This window comes from Caretta caretta, chromosome 26 (genome assembly GCF_965140235.1).
Source record: "Caretta caretta isolate rCarCar2 chromosome 26, rCarCar1.hap1, whole genome shotgun sequence".
NCBI lineage: Eukaryota > Metazoa > Chordata > Testudines > Cheloniidae > Caretta > Caretta caretta.
In genome coordinates this window covers 11,115,734-11,128,337 of record NC_134231.1, presented here as the reverse complement: position 1 = coordinate 11,128,337, position 12,604 = coordinate 11,115,734, and the positions used below count along the sequence as shown (strand labels likewise).

The 12,604-nt window shown below is 46.3% G+C and overlaps 1 protein-coding gene across 2 annotated transcripts in view; it reads right to left on the bottom strand.

The window, feature by feature from the left end:
- Positions 1-12,604, bottom strand: part of ANTXR1 (ANTXR cell adhesion molecule 1) — a 221,186-nt gene that overhangs the window by 163,291 nt on the left and 45,291 nt on the right. For both annotated transcript variants that reach the window (XM_048829199.2, XM_048829198.2), the window contains exon 10: positions 7,533-7,631. In XM_048829199.2, the coding sequence (XP_048685156.1) occupies positions 7,533-7,631 (99 nt within the window). The remainder of the gene's footprint in view (positions 1-7,532; positions 7,632-12,604) is intronic.

Sequence of the window (12,604 nt, the reverse complement as noted above, 5' to 3'; positions counted from 1 at the left end):
AGCTCACTCTGCTGCATTAAGGTAAAGAGCTGTTCGGTCCTGTTGACCAAGTGCTGGCCTAATCATCAGAAGACACAGGTTCTACCCCTGGCTCTGCTACTAACCAGCTGTGTGACCTTGGGCAAGTCACTTCACCTCTATTTTCCCTCACACTCTTTGTCTGGCTAGTCAGCTTGTAAACTCTTTGGTGCAGGGACTGTCTCTTGCTATGTGCATGTACAATGCCCTGAACAATGAGTCCACTGAATTTGTTTGGGACATCCAGGCGATCCTGGAGAATAAGAACGAATGACAACACAGGTAATTCGTGTGGATTGTAATTAGAATCTCTCTGGATAAATCCATTTGAGCCCGTACAATCTGAAAGTGTTTCTAACAGTTCCTGCCAGCCGCAGAAAAATCCTGCTGGTGGATGTACAGCTGACCACAGTCCAGCTCAGCTGGTCACTCACAACTTTAGCAGATGTTCCTCTTCTCTCCCTTTTTATTTTTCATCTTGTAACTATGAATATTACAAGTTGATTCTCTCACCTCTCCTCACCATCATCCCTCGCCAATAAGTAATGGGCTTAACCTGCAGCAAGGGAGATGGTCTTACTTGATCCTGCCTCAGAGCAGGGGGCTGGACTTGATGACCTCTCAATGTCCCTTCCAGCCCTGTATTTCCATGATTCTGTGTATAATCCCAATAAAATATATACTGAAATCTATTAGCTCCATGGCTTTAATGACCTCAGTGAGTCTTGTCCATCTTGTTTTGAGTCTCATTTCGGCTGATCTAAGATTTTAGGAACTGCTGGCTTCATCTTATCTTTAAAATAAGCGTCTTGCCTGATATAATCAGATGCTGAGAGGTTTCAAACAAACAAAACAGCTGAGCTACCCAGCCCCCATCTGGTTCCCATTAAACCCTAACTGAGGCCTGGTCTACAGTACGCGATTATGTCGAATTTAGCCGCGTTAGGTTGAATTAAAACTAAACCCGTTCACGCAACCAACGTGGTTTTGTCGACTTAAAGGGCTCTTAAAACCGGTTTCTGTACTCCACCTCAGCAAGGGGAGTAGCGCTAAAATTGACATCGTCGTTCCAGATCTGAGGTACTGTGGACGCAATTCGACAGTATTGGCCTCCGGGAGCTATCCCAGAATGCTCCATTGTGACCACTCTGGACAACACTTTCAACTCAGATGCACTAGCCAGGTAGTCAGGAAAAGCCCCGGGAACTTTTGAATTTCATTTCCTGTTTGGCCAGCGTGGCGAGCTCATCAAGGAGAGACAAACAGAACTGCCGTACCGTAGCCTGGCCAGTCATGAAACTGGTTTTCAGAGCTTCTCTGACGCGCAGCGCGCCCAGCTGTGCTCTTCTAATTGCCCTGGTGTCTGGCTGTGCGTAATCGGCCGCCAGGTGATTTGCCTCAACCTCCCACCCTGCCATAAACGTCTCCCCCTTACCCTCACAGATATGGTGGAGCACACAGCAAGCAGCAATAACAATTGGAATATTGGTTTCACTGACTTTTCCTTTCACTTTTTAACCATGGTCCTTGTAGGATTCTTACAGAGAGCAAGAGATGGGGAGAAGGGAGGTAAAGAAAGTCGGGGAAGGGGACAGAGGGGAAAAAGGAGTGAGAAAACACCTGCAGTTTCTTCTATAGCACTAGGGGCTCAGAGTGAAATTTCCCCAGGAGTGGAGGGCTCTCAACCTGCCCCTGCTGAATCCTTGGTCTGGGACTTGCTATAACAATGTCCAGCTCTTTGAGACCTAGTCAGGAAAGACAACTCTTTCTGCAGCCCCTGAGATTGGAAATTGGGATTCCTGCCCCCTACCGCAGGCTATAAATCCTGCTCTGCTCTCCTCTGATCAGTGCTACGCCATCCCCAGCGGCTTCTCGCATTGAACAGCTGCTGGGTCCGAGCTTTGAGAGAAGCCTGTGTCCATGTCCTCATCACTATCATGATCGCGCTATCGTCACCTCCTTGCCTGCTTTTGCAGGTTCTGCACAAACTGCAGAATAATGTGTGAGGTGTTTACAATGCTCACAACTGCAGCGGTGATCTGAGCAGGCTCCATGCTTGCCATGCTATGGCGTCTGTGAGGGCAATCCAGGAAAAAGGGCGCAAAATGATTGTCTGCCATTGCTTTCACGGAGGGAGCGAGGGGTGACTGATGACACGTACCCAGAACCACCCGCGACAATGTTTTTGCCCCATCAGGCATTGGACGCTCAACCCAGAATTCCAATGGGCAACAGAGACTGCGGGAACTGTGGGATAGCTACCAACAGTGCACCGCTCCGAAAGTCGACGCTAGCCATGGTACTGTGGACGCACTCCGCTGACTTAATGCGCTTAGTGGGGACACACAAAATCGACTGTATAAAATCGCTTCCTAAAAATCGACTTCTATAAAATCGACCTAATTTCGCAGTGTAGACATATTCTGAATTAACTCATATTTTAAACCTGTTACAGCCAAGTGTCACAAAAACACATCAAAAGAGCAGGCTGGGTCTGCAGTGCTGCATTAAAAATAACAACAGGCCAAATCCTCTCTGGGTAAAAGTCAGCACAGCTAAAAGCTACAGTAGCTGTGCCAATATTACACTGGTAGAGAATTTGGCCCAAGAACCCCAGACAGAATCTGTTGAGTTTCCAGTACAAGGAGGTGGCTGGCTCAGGGGTATTAGCTTTTCTCCTTGGCTAGGCAGTGGGGTGAGCGACCTTTCATCTCTAGGTTACCAAATCAAATCCAGACCAGGGCTGTGAGAATCTAGTTGACGGATCTCGGCCCAGTTCCTAGTATCTGCCTCAAAATAATCAGCTGCAAATAGCACAAGGTGCCAAGGACTACCTGAGAGAGACTGAGCTACGCCCTTTGCCCGCAGGGGACTTCTCTTCAGATCAGGGTTGATGCATATTGGCTGGGAGGGGACAATTTCTATGGTCACTATACCAGGTCTCTAGGTAATAGAGGACTTTGGCTTCGCATTACAGGGGCACTGGAAGGAGATGTTAGATGTGTAGGCCCCTGAGTTGTTGTGATAATAGAGGTTATTCCCTTCTGGCAGCTGCTTAGATATTATGACGATGGATGCTTTTAAAAATACCCATTTAGATAGATACAGCAAACAAACAAAAGTGGTGGAAGAAATCCTCTTCAAGCCGTCTAACTACTAGGTCACAGTGTTTGGGAGTGAGGTTACGTTCACTTCAACTGGTTCCTCCTCTTGGCAAGCTAGAATTTTATCTCTCAATGGGCAGAATGCACTGAATAGCATAAAGCTGACTGACAGCATTACAGTTTCATAAAAGACGTTCGGACGTTTGCTGGAATGCCTGGCCACAGAGCGAGCCGAGGCCAAGGCAGCCAATTACGGAGGAGAGGCAGGTTAAAATATAGATTGTGTGTCACAGTTAACATCATCGGGAGATAGATATCACAGCTGTTGTGAGACAGTGCTGACGGTATTCTCCAGTCTGCTCCAGAGGAAAATGGGGATAAATTATTGAAGAGTCTTCACAGATACTTGGGAGAAGAAGGATGGTCGAGCAGTTAGGTTGCCAGTCTGGGATTCTAGAAAGCTGGGTTCTAGTCCCAGCTCTGCCGGTGACCTTGGGCAAATCACTTTGTCTCTCCATGCCTCAATTCCCTATCTGCAAAATGGGGATAATAGCACTGCTCTGCCTTACAGGGGTGTTGTGAGGACAAATATCACCCCATGAGCTCTTTACAGTAATATGAACCATGCAAGTATGGCTCACAGAGAGACAGCTATGTAGGTAGACAGATGGAATATCTCCTAGGAACGGAAAAAGGGTTTCAGAAAACCTGAACACTAACTTCAAAAGGGACACACCATAGACCACTGGCTAGGATATCAGAGTGGGAGTCAGCACAAGCAGTTTCTTCTCCTAGATTTGCCACTGACTCCTTTGGGGCAAGTCACGGCCCCCTCTGTGCCTCAGGTTCCCCATCTCTAAAATGGGGTAGTGAAACTTATCTGTCTCTAGGAGGTGTTTTGATCATTTTGGCTGAAAAATGCTAAGTATCTTCAATATTTCAAAAATAATTGAAGTCCAAACATCAAGGTAAGGACCATATTTCCAATTGCCCTGTAGTGCAGATTCAGGGTTCTCCTTCTGAGTCCCAGCTCTTGAAGCAGAAGGTTGTTTCAAAACAGAAACTTACAAACTCAGGGCAAAAAATTAAAAAAAACAAAACTGAAATCCCTTCAACCGTCACTCTAGTCAGGGGAAAAGAGTAGCAAGGAACATATATGGAAACACTCTTCTCTCAATGTACTGAATCTTCCTCATTAGTCACTTAGTGGGGCCACGTTCCCACAGCTCTGCACAATCAATGCCCAGCTGCTCCTTGTTCTTATGGAAACTAGCAAAGCAAATTCACTGTACTGCTGCCATTGTGGAAGCTAGATGGAGTGGAACTGGTAATGCTATTGTAAACTAGGGATAGATGAAATGGCTCATATAAAACAGACAGCATCTGGACTTTCAGTTTTGACACTTACAAGTTTTCTCCTCCCCCCTACACACACACACTTCTGCCCATTGTTATTCTGGATTTTCTTGATTTTGGCCATCACACTTACTGACTAAAGCCATACGGGATCAAGCCATAAAACTTGGAAGTGGATACAGGATATGAACACCCCAAATTCTCAGGGCAGGGTCTGGATTTCTAGTGGTGGTTCAGACCCAGCACTGTTAAGTGTTCAGAATCTACAACACAGCAAGGATTCTGTCCTCTCAGCCATGGGAAGAGAGGAAAGAATAAGATTACAAAACTGCCTCTTGATTACAAAACAGCCAGTCCGATCCTTAATCCCCCCCTCCCTCACACACTTTGTGAATCCTCCCCTTGTGTGCTCCCAAAATTAGAATGCCGTTGAACATGTTCACATGACTATTCTTCTAAAAATCAAAGGGCTGTGAAGACTTGGGCCTCCTAAAAGGCTCTCAGGCCCAAAGGATGCTCAGGAATGAGGCCCTGGAACAGCAAAGAGAAAGTCAAAATTTCCCCATCAATATTTTTTTACCTAAATGGAAATTTTCACACAGAGAAAATTCTGGTTTTGCAGAAAATTTTCATATTTTCATTGAAAGCAAAAACCGGAAAACTAAAATAATTTTCAGTTTTCAGCAACCAAAACCTGACTTTTTTGGCTTTATATTGACTTTTTTTTTTAATAAAAACCCAAACAAGATTCTAAGAAAATGGTTAACCAAAGATTCATTTTTCAAATTTGAATGGTTAAAAAAAAGTAATTTCCTTCCCATCTGTAGAGCAGAGCTATGTGAGACTTTATAACAGAGAGGGGCCCAAACCAAAGCCTTGATCTCAACTCCCCTGAGTTTTGGAGCACTTCAGATCTGAGCAGGAAACTTTGTGGCTCAGCCCCATCATTGAGGTAGAAGCCAGACAAGGCTCAGTGCTTTCATGTGGCCTAGATCCAGAGTCCAGGATTTTCTGATAAGTGTCAGTTTTATTTTGGGGGCTCATAAAGGAAAGCAAGAATCCGAGAGCTGGCTCTGCAGTTCTTCCTCTTGAAACCCACCTCTCACCTGTTGCACCCAGTATGCAGCTGCAGCTCCCATCGCTGGCCAGTTGGTACAACTGATGTTGATATCTGTGTGCGGACCAGCCGCCTCTTCAAGGAGCCCCACTCACCCTGTTCCCATGAGTGCTTTTGCTTGCCTCTCCTTCCCCACCTCACTGTTCCAGCTTTCCCACTGACAGCGCTCACCTGAGCCCTATTACTTCCCTTCCTACTGTCTCAGAGAAAATAAATCCAGGTTGGAAACCGTTAACCTATGACCAACTAAATATTCTGCTTACAACCAAGCAATATAACATTGGAAGAATCAGACACAAGTTACAGTCCTTAAGTCTCAGATGCACAAGCATACCTGTCCTGACCTCTTACCCCCATTCTTTGCAAGGCAGACAGCCATGGCAAGCTGCTCTTAGGCTTTAACTAGCAAATTACACAGACACCCAAAGGGAGAAGTGGGACCTTCAATGTGCTCAGATGAGTTCTGCGTGCAAGCGCTTGGTGTTAATTTCCTTTGAATCAGCCAATTAGCTCAACACCATTCAGCGCCATCATCAACACTTGGGCTATTACAAGGATCAGGAAACCTCAGCTGCCAGGAAAGCTGTCCAGCTTGATGCAACTGTGCCAAACAAGAGTGAGTAAGTCCAGTGCTCGGCCATTTGACTTTGATGTATTGTAAGAGGGTTCTTTTAAAAAAAATTATATTCTTTGAAGGGTCAAGCCCTGTTCTCAATCTATCAGCTTTTGCATTGGTTCCACATTATGCAAGATGAATTCTCCCCTCCCTTATGGTGTTAGAGATGAGCTACGTCATTTGGTTCTCAAACCCTAGTTGGCTCACAGGAATACCAGAGCAGTCAGAACATAAAAAAATCTTAAGGCTCAATAGCTCCTTTCACCCAAGTGAAGCCCAAAGCACTGACTGCTTGTTACACATTGGGCCTAACTCTCTCTTCTACTCGCGTAAAGTAAGAGTCAAACCACTGAGGCCAATGGAGTTATACTGGTATAAGGCAGGTCTAAGATTGTAAACTCTTTGGGGCCAGGATTGTCTTTTTGTTCTGTGTTTGTGTAGTGCCTCGCACAATGGGGTCCCGCTCCATGACTGGGGCTCCTAAGCATACAAATAATAAAAAGCAAGAGGAGAAACAGATCCACTCTAGACACACTTCCCACAATATCTACCCAGGAACCCGCATATACATACACAAGGATATCTTTACTCCCTCACGATTCAAGTGTCTCCATTCAGATACTCACAGTCACAGGTCTTATACAGGCAAAACTCTGGGTTTATCCTGTGACATGAATGTCATCTCTTCCTGATGGAACTCCTAAAAACGGATCAAATCTTTCATGGGAGCTCAGGGATGGGTAAGGGTCCTATTTCCATTTTCCTGATTGTGGCCTGGGGCCAGGAGGAAGGATGAGCGTCTCTCAAATTTTGCTGCTTGGCATAATCTGTTTAACTTTTAAACCAATAGAACAGGCCGTCTTGTCTTTTGCCCATATTGGACATAGCAGCAGTGAAAAGAGTGCTGAACTATTCAGTGCATCTGGAGCCAATTTATGCAGTTCTTAGCTATTAGCTATAAAATCCACTTAGGGCCAGCTCTGTTCCACCCATGCGAGATGCAGCAAAGGCTGCCGTGGTTGCCAGGAAAACTTAGACGTGTTTTTATTTGGGACACAGCATTCTGCATTCACACTGCCTGTCCACCAAACAGTGTTAGTCCCTCATTGATGTGCACCTCCCTGCTCATTTATACCTGACGAAACCATGCCCAGGGAGTGGCTTTCTTTCAGTTCACTGCAACACAGGTACTAGCCCTGAGCTGCAACACCCTGCATTCAAGAGCTCTCCCTCTCAGGATGACAACCCCCAAAGGACTAAACTGTCAAAGTCTTTTGGAGGAAAACAGCCACTAGTGAAGATATAACAACAAACTACTCACTGACAGTAACCGTGTCATTGATCCTGAAGCTGCAGAGCACTCGATCGACATTCCGGGCGTGTCGGAAACCATTCCCTCTCACCACGACTTGGAACGACTCTGAAGCAAAGATGAAATGGATTATTTGCCTCACGTCAGTAATAACAGAGACCAGTTAGAGCTGGTCAGACAACATACATTTTCTTCCTGAAAGAAACGTCTAATGAAACGTCCTGGGCCATGTCTACACTCCAAAATTAAGTCGACCTAACTTATGTCGGCATATAGCCGCCGCAGTAGTTACACCGTTTGTGCATGTCTCCACTTTGCTCCTTGTGTCAGCAGTGCATGTCCTCACCCGTAGTGCTTGCATCGATTGTACTGGCAGTGTGGGGCAATTTGGGATGGCTCCCAAAAGCCAGTATCAATCGATGTAACCAATGTAGCGTCTACACTGACACTGCGTCGACCTCACTACATCAATCATGACTCTATGTCGCTCGGGGAGGGGGTGTTACTAAACTGGCGTAGAGAGGCATTTACATCATCGGGAGTCCGATTTAAGTGAAGACACTTCCACACTCAGGACAATGCAAGGCAGCCTACATCAACCTTACCCTGTAATGTATGCCAGGCCTTGGTATGAAATTTTTAAGTCTAAAGTTCTCAGTTTTCCCCTGGCAAGTTTGAAATTGATTCAAAAAACAAAGATTTTCATTTTGAATTGACAGTTCAAAATGGAATGAAATTTTTTGTTTCATTTTTCAACTTAACAAATTTGGGGGTTTTTAAACCCAAAACTTGAAATGAAACATTTTAAGTGGACTTGAAACAAACATTTTCATTTCAACATCTTCTGCAGGAAAAATCAAAAGTTTTCACCTGAGCTGACATTTCCCTGTGGAAAATTTGGTTTTGATGAAACCATATTTTTCAGAGGAAGGAAAATTTTCCATATGGCAAATTTTGACCATTTCCCTAGAAACCTGCAAAACTGTCCCAGTCTCCATGCGTCTGTCCCACACGCTACAATACTAGGTTGCAAGATGGACACAAATGCTTAGCTAGACTGTGTCTAGTCCTGCACCGGTGGAGAAATCTAGCATGCTTGGATGGACATGCTAGTCACAATCCCAGCCCCAATGCTCCCCAAGGCCTTGCTGACGTTTTTCCTACTGCTGCATTATACCACCTGTTCAGCTCTACTGGTGGGTAGCTGCAAAAGGAGTGCAAGCTTAGACATTTTAAACACCACCCGCATTTTAAGCCCCATGGTGAGCAGAGACCTGCTTTGAGCAAGCATGGTTGGATAATGTGGTTAAAGCACCTGCAGACTCCTGGATCCCTGGCTACAATCTTACTTCCAGTGTTGCTGCAACTGGAGCTGAACCAACAGTAGCAACGAGGAGAAAGACTGATGATATTCCTGCACCAAACAATATAACTGAGTCTGCACTCAGAAGGGGTGCAACAAGGGTTACCCTTGTCCATACTCCCAGAAACCTTTTGGTGGAGTTAGGGAGTTCTGCAGCTCCATATGGCCCATGGCTATGGGCAGCAAAGGGGCAAACCTTCCCCTGGCTTGTAGCTGAGTGTGGCAAATGGCCAATGCTACTGTGGTGGGTCCCGCGCTTTTCCTTGGTGTGGTGGGTTTTGGGTTCCCCAAGTGTCCTGTCAGGGGAGAGAAGGGGAGCGGGGAAAGGACTCAGGTTCACCCCCTACTCTGGTCCCAGCCCCTTCGGCTTCACAGGCTTCTTGCCCTCTTTCCCCCTGGGCAGGGTTTCTCTCTGTTCTCTGTGCTGGGGGAGTCCCTCTGCTCTGCCTGGGCAGGGTCTCCCTTCCCTTGGTATTCTAATCCTCTGATCAACACCAGTACACCTCTCCTTTCCTCCTTCTGTGTGACTGAAGCAGGGGGTTTTGTTAGGTCTGGGGCTAGGCCTTAATTGGCTCCAGGTACTCTAATTAACCTGCACTAACCTCTCCTTAGTCTACAGGAAATAAGGCTCTGATCATCCTGGGGTTTATATACCTCCCATTAATCATCTCCTGCTGCCCTCTGGCCCTGCTGTATCACATGAGGTAAAGAGGGATAGAACAATCTGTGCTCTGTATCCTTTGTGTGTCACAACTGAACAGGGCCATGTTGTATCATGACATAGAATCATAAAAGATTAGGGTTGGAAGAGACCTCAGGAGGTCATCTAGTCCAACCCCCTGCTCAAAGCAGGACCAACACCAACTAAATCATCCCAGCCAGGGCTTTGTCAAGCCGGGCCTTAAAAACCTCTAAGGATGGAGATTCCACCACCTCCCTAGTTAACCCATTCCAGCCCTTCACCACCCTCCTAGTGAAACGGTGTTTCCTAATATCCAAGCTAGACCTCCCTCACTGCAGCTTGAGACCATGGCTCCTTGTTCTGTCATCTGCCACTACTGAGAACAGCTGAGCTCCATCCTCATTGGAACCCCCCTTCAGGTAGTTGAAGGCTGCTATCAAATCCCACCTCACTCTTCTCTTCTGCAGACTAAATAAGCCCAGTTCCCTCAGCCTCTCCTTGTAAGTCATGTGCCCCAGCCCCCTGATAATTTTTGTTGCCCTCCTCTGGACTCTTTCCAATATGTCCACACCCTTTCTGTAGTGGGGGGCCCAAAACTGGACACAGTACTCCAGATGTGGCCTCACCAGTGCCAAATAGAGGGGCACGATCACTTCCCTTGATGCGTTGGCGATGCTCCTACTAATGCAGCCCAATATGCTGTTAGCCTTCTTGACAACAAGGGCGCACTGCTGACTCACATCCAGCTTCTCGTCCACTGTAATCCCCAGGTCCTTTCCTGCAGAACTGCCGCTTAGCCAGTCGGTTCCCAGCCTGTAGCGGTGCTTGGGATTCTTCCGTCCTAAGTGCAGGACTCTGCACTTGTCCTTGATGGACCTCATCAGATTTTTTTTGGCCCAATCCTCCAATATGTCTAGGTCACTCTGGACCCTATCCCTACCCTCCAGCGTATCTACCTCTCCCCCCAGCTTAGTGTCACCCGTGAACTTGCTGGGGGTGCAGTCCATCCCATCATTGACATCATTAATGAAGATGTTGAACAAAACCGGCCCCAGGACAGACCCCTGGAGCACTCTGCTTGATACCGGCTGCCAACTAGACATGGAACCATTGATCACTACCTGTTGAGCCCAACGATCTAGCCAGCTTTCTATCCACCTTATAGTCCATTCATCCAGCCCATACTTCTTAAACTTGCTGGCAAGAATACTGTGGGAGACCATTTCAAAAGCTTTGCTAAAAGCAAGATATATCATGTCCACCGCTTTCCCCATATCCACAGAGCCAGGTATCTCATCATAGAAGGCAATCGGTCCCAGAACAAAACAAAATTATAACACGGGGGCAAGCCTCGGAGCCCCAAGCTGGAGAAAAATCAAATCAAGAGGAGTTTTGCAGCTGAGCTGACATCTGCAGTAATAATAGGGGGAGATTGTTACTCAGCTCCCACTGGCACTTGTAAAAAGAAAAGGAGTACTTGTGGCACCTTAGAGACTAACCAATTTATTTGAGCATGAGCTTTCGTGAGCTACAGCTCACTTCATCGGATGCATACTGTGGAAACTGCAGAAGACATTATATACACAGAGACCATGAAACAATACCTCCTCCCACCCCACTCTCCTGCTGGTAATAGCTTATCTAAAGTGATCATCAAGTTGGGCCATTTCCAGCACAAATCCAGGTTTTCTCACCCTCCGCCCCCCCCCCCCCCAACTCACTCTCCTGCTGGCAATAGCTCATCCAAACTGACCACTCTCCTTACAATGTGCATGATAATCAAGGTGGGCCATTTCCAGCATAAATCCAAGTTTAAGCAGAACATCGGGGGGGGGGGTAGAAAAAAACAAGGGGAAATAGGCTACCTTGCATAATGACTTAGCCACTCCCAGTCTCTATTTAAGCCTAAATTAATAGTATCCAATTTGCAAATGAATTCCAATTCAGCAGTTTCTCGCTGGAGTCTGGATTTGAAGTTTTTTTGTTTTAAGATAGCGACCTTCATGTCTGTGATTGCGTGACCAGAGAGATTGAAGTGTTCTCCGACTGGTTTATGAATGTTATAATTCTTGACATCTGATTTGTGTCCATTTATTCTTTTACGTAGAGATTGTCCAGTTTGACCAATGTACATGGCAGAGGGGCATTGCTGGCACATGATGGCATATATCACATTGGTGGATGTGCAGGTGAACGAGCCTCTGATAGTGTGGCTGATGTTATTAGGCCCTTTGATGGTGTCCCCTGAATAGATATGTGGGCACAGTTGGCAACGGGCTTTGTTGCAAGGATGGGTTCCTGGGTTAGTGGTTCTGTTGTGTGGTATGTGGTTGTTGGTGAGTATTTGCTTCAGGTTGGGGGGCTGTCTATAGGCAAGGACTGGCCTGTCTCCCAAGATTTGTGAGAGTGTTGGGTCATCCTTCAGGATAGGTTGTAGATCCTTAATAATGCGTTGGAGGGGTTTTAGTTGGGGGCTGAAGGTGATGGCTAGTGGCGTTCTGTTATTTTCTTTATTACGCAAGGTAGCCTATTTCCCCTTGTCTTTTTCTACCCCCCACCCCACCCCCGATGTTCTGGTTAAACTTGGATTTATGCTGGAAATGGCCCACCTTGATTATCATGCACATTGTAAGGAGAGTGGTCAGTTTGGATGAGCTATTACCAGCAGGAGAGTGAGTTTGTGGGGGGGGGGGGCGAGAGGGTGAGAAAACCCGGATTTGTGCTGGAAATGGCCCAACTTGATGATCACTTTAGATAAGCTATTACCAGCAGGAGAGTGGGGTGGGAGGAGGTATTGTTTCATGGTCTCTGTGTATATAATGTCTTCTGCAGTTTCCACAGTATGCATCCGATGAAGTGAGCTGTAGCTCATGAAAGCTCATGCTCAAATAAATTGGTTAGTCTCTAAGGTGCCACAAGTACTCCTTTTCTTTTTTGCGAATACAGACTAACACGGCTGTTACTCTGAAACCTGGCACTTGTAAATCAGTCTCACCATGCATCCGGCTTTATCTACACTAGCATTTTTGTTGGCAA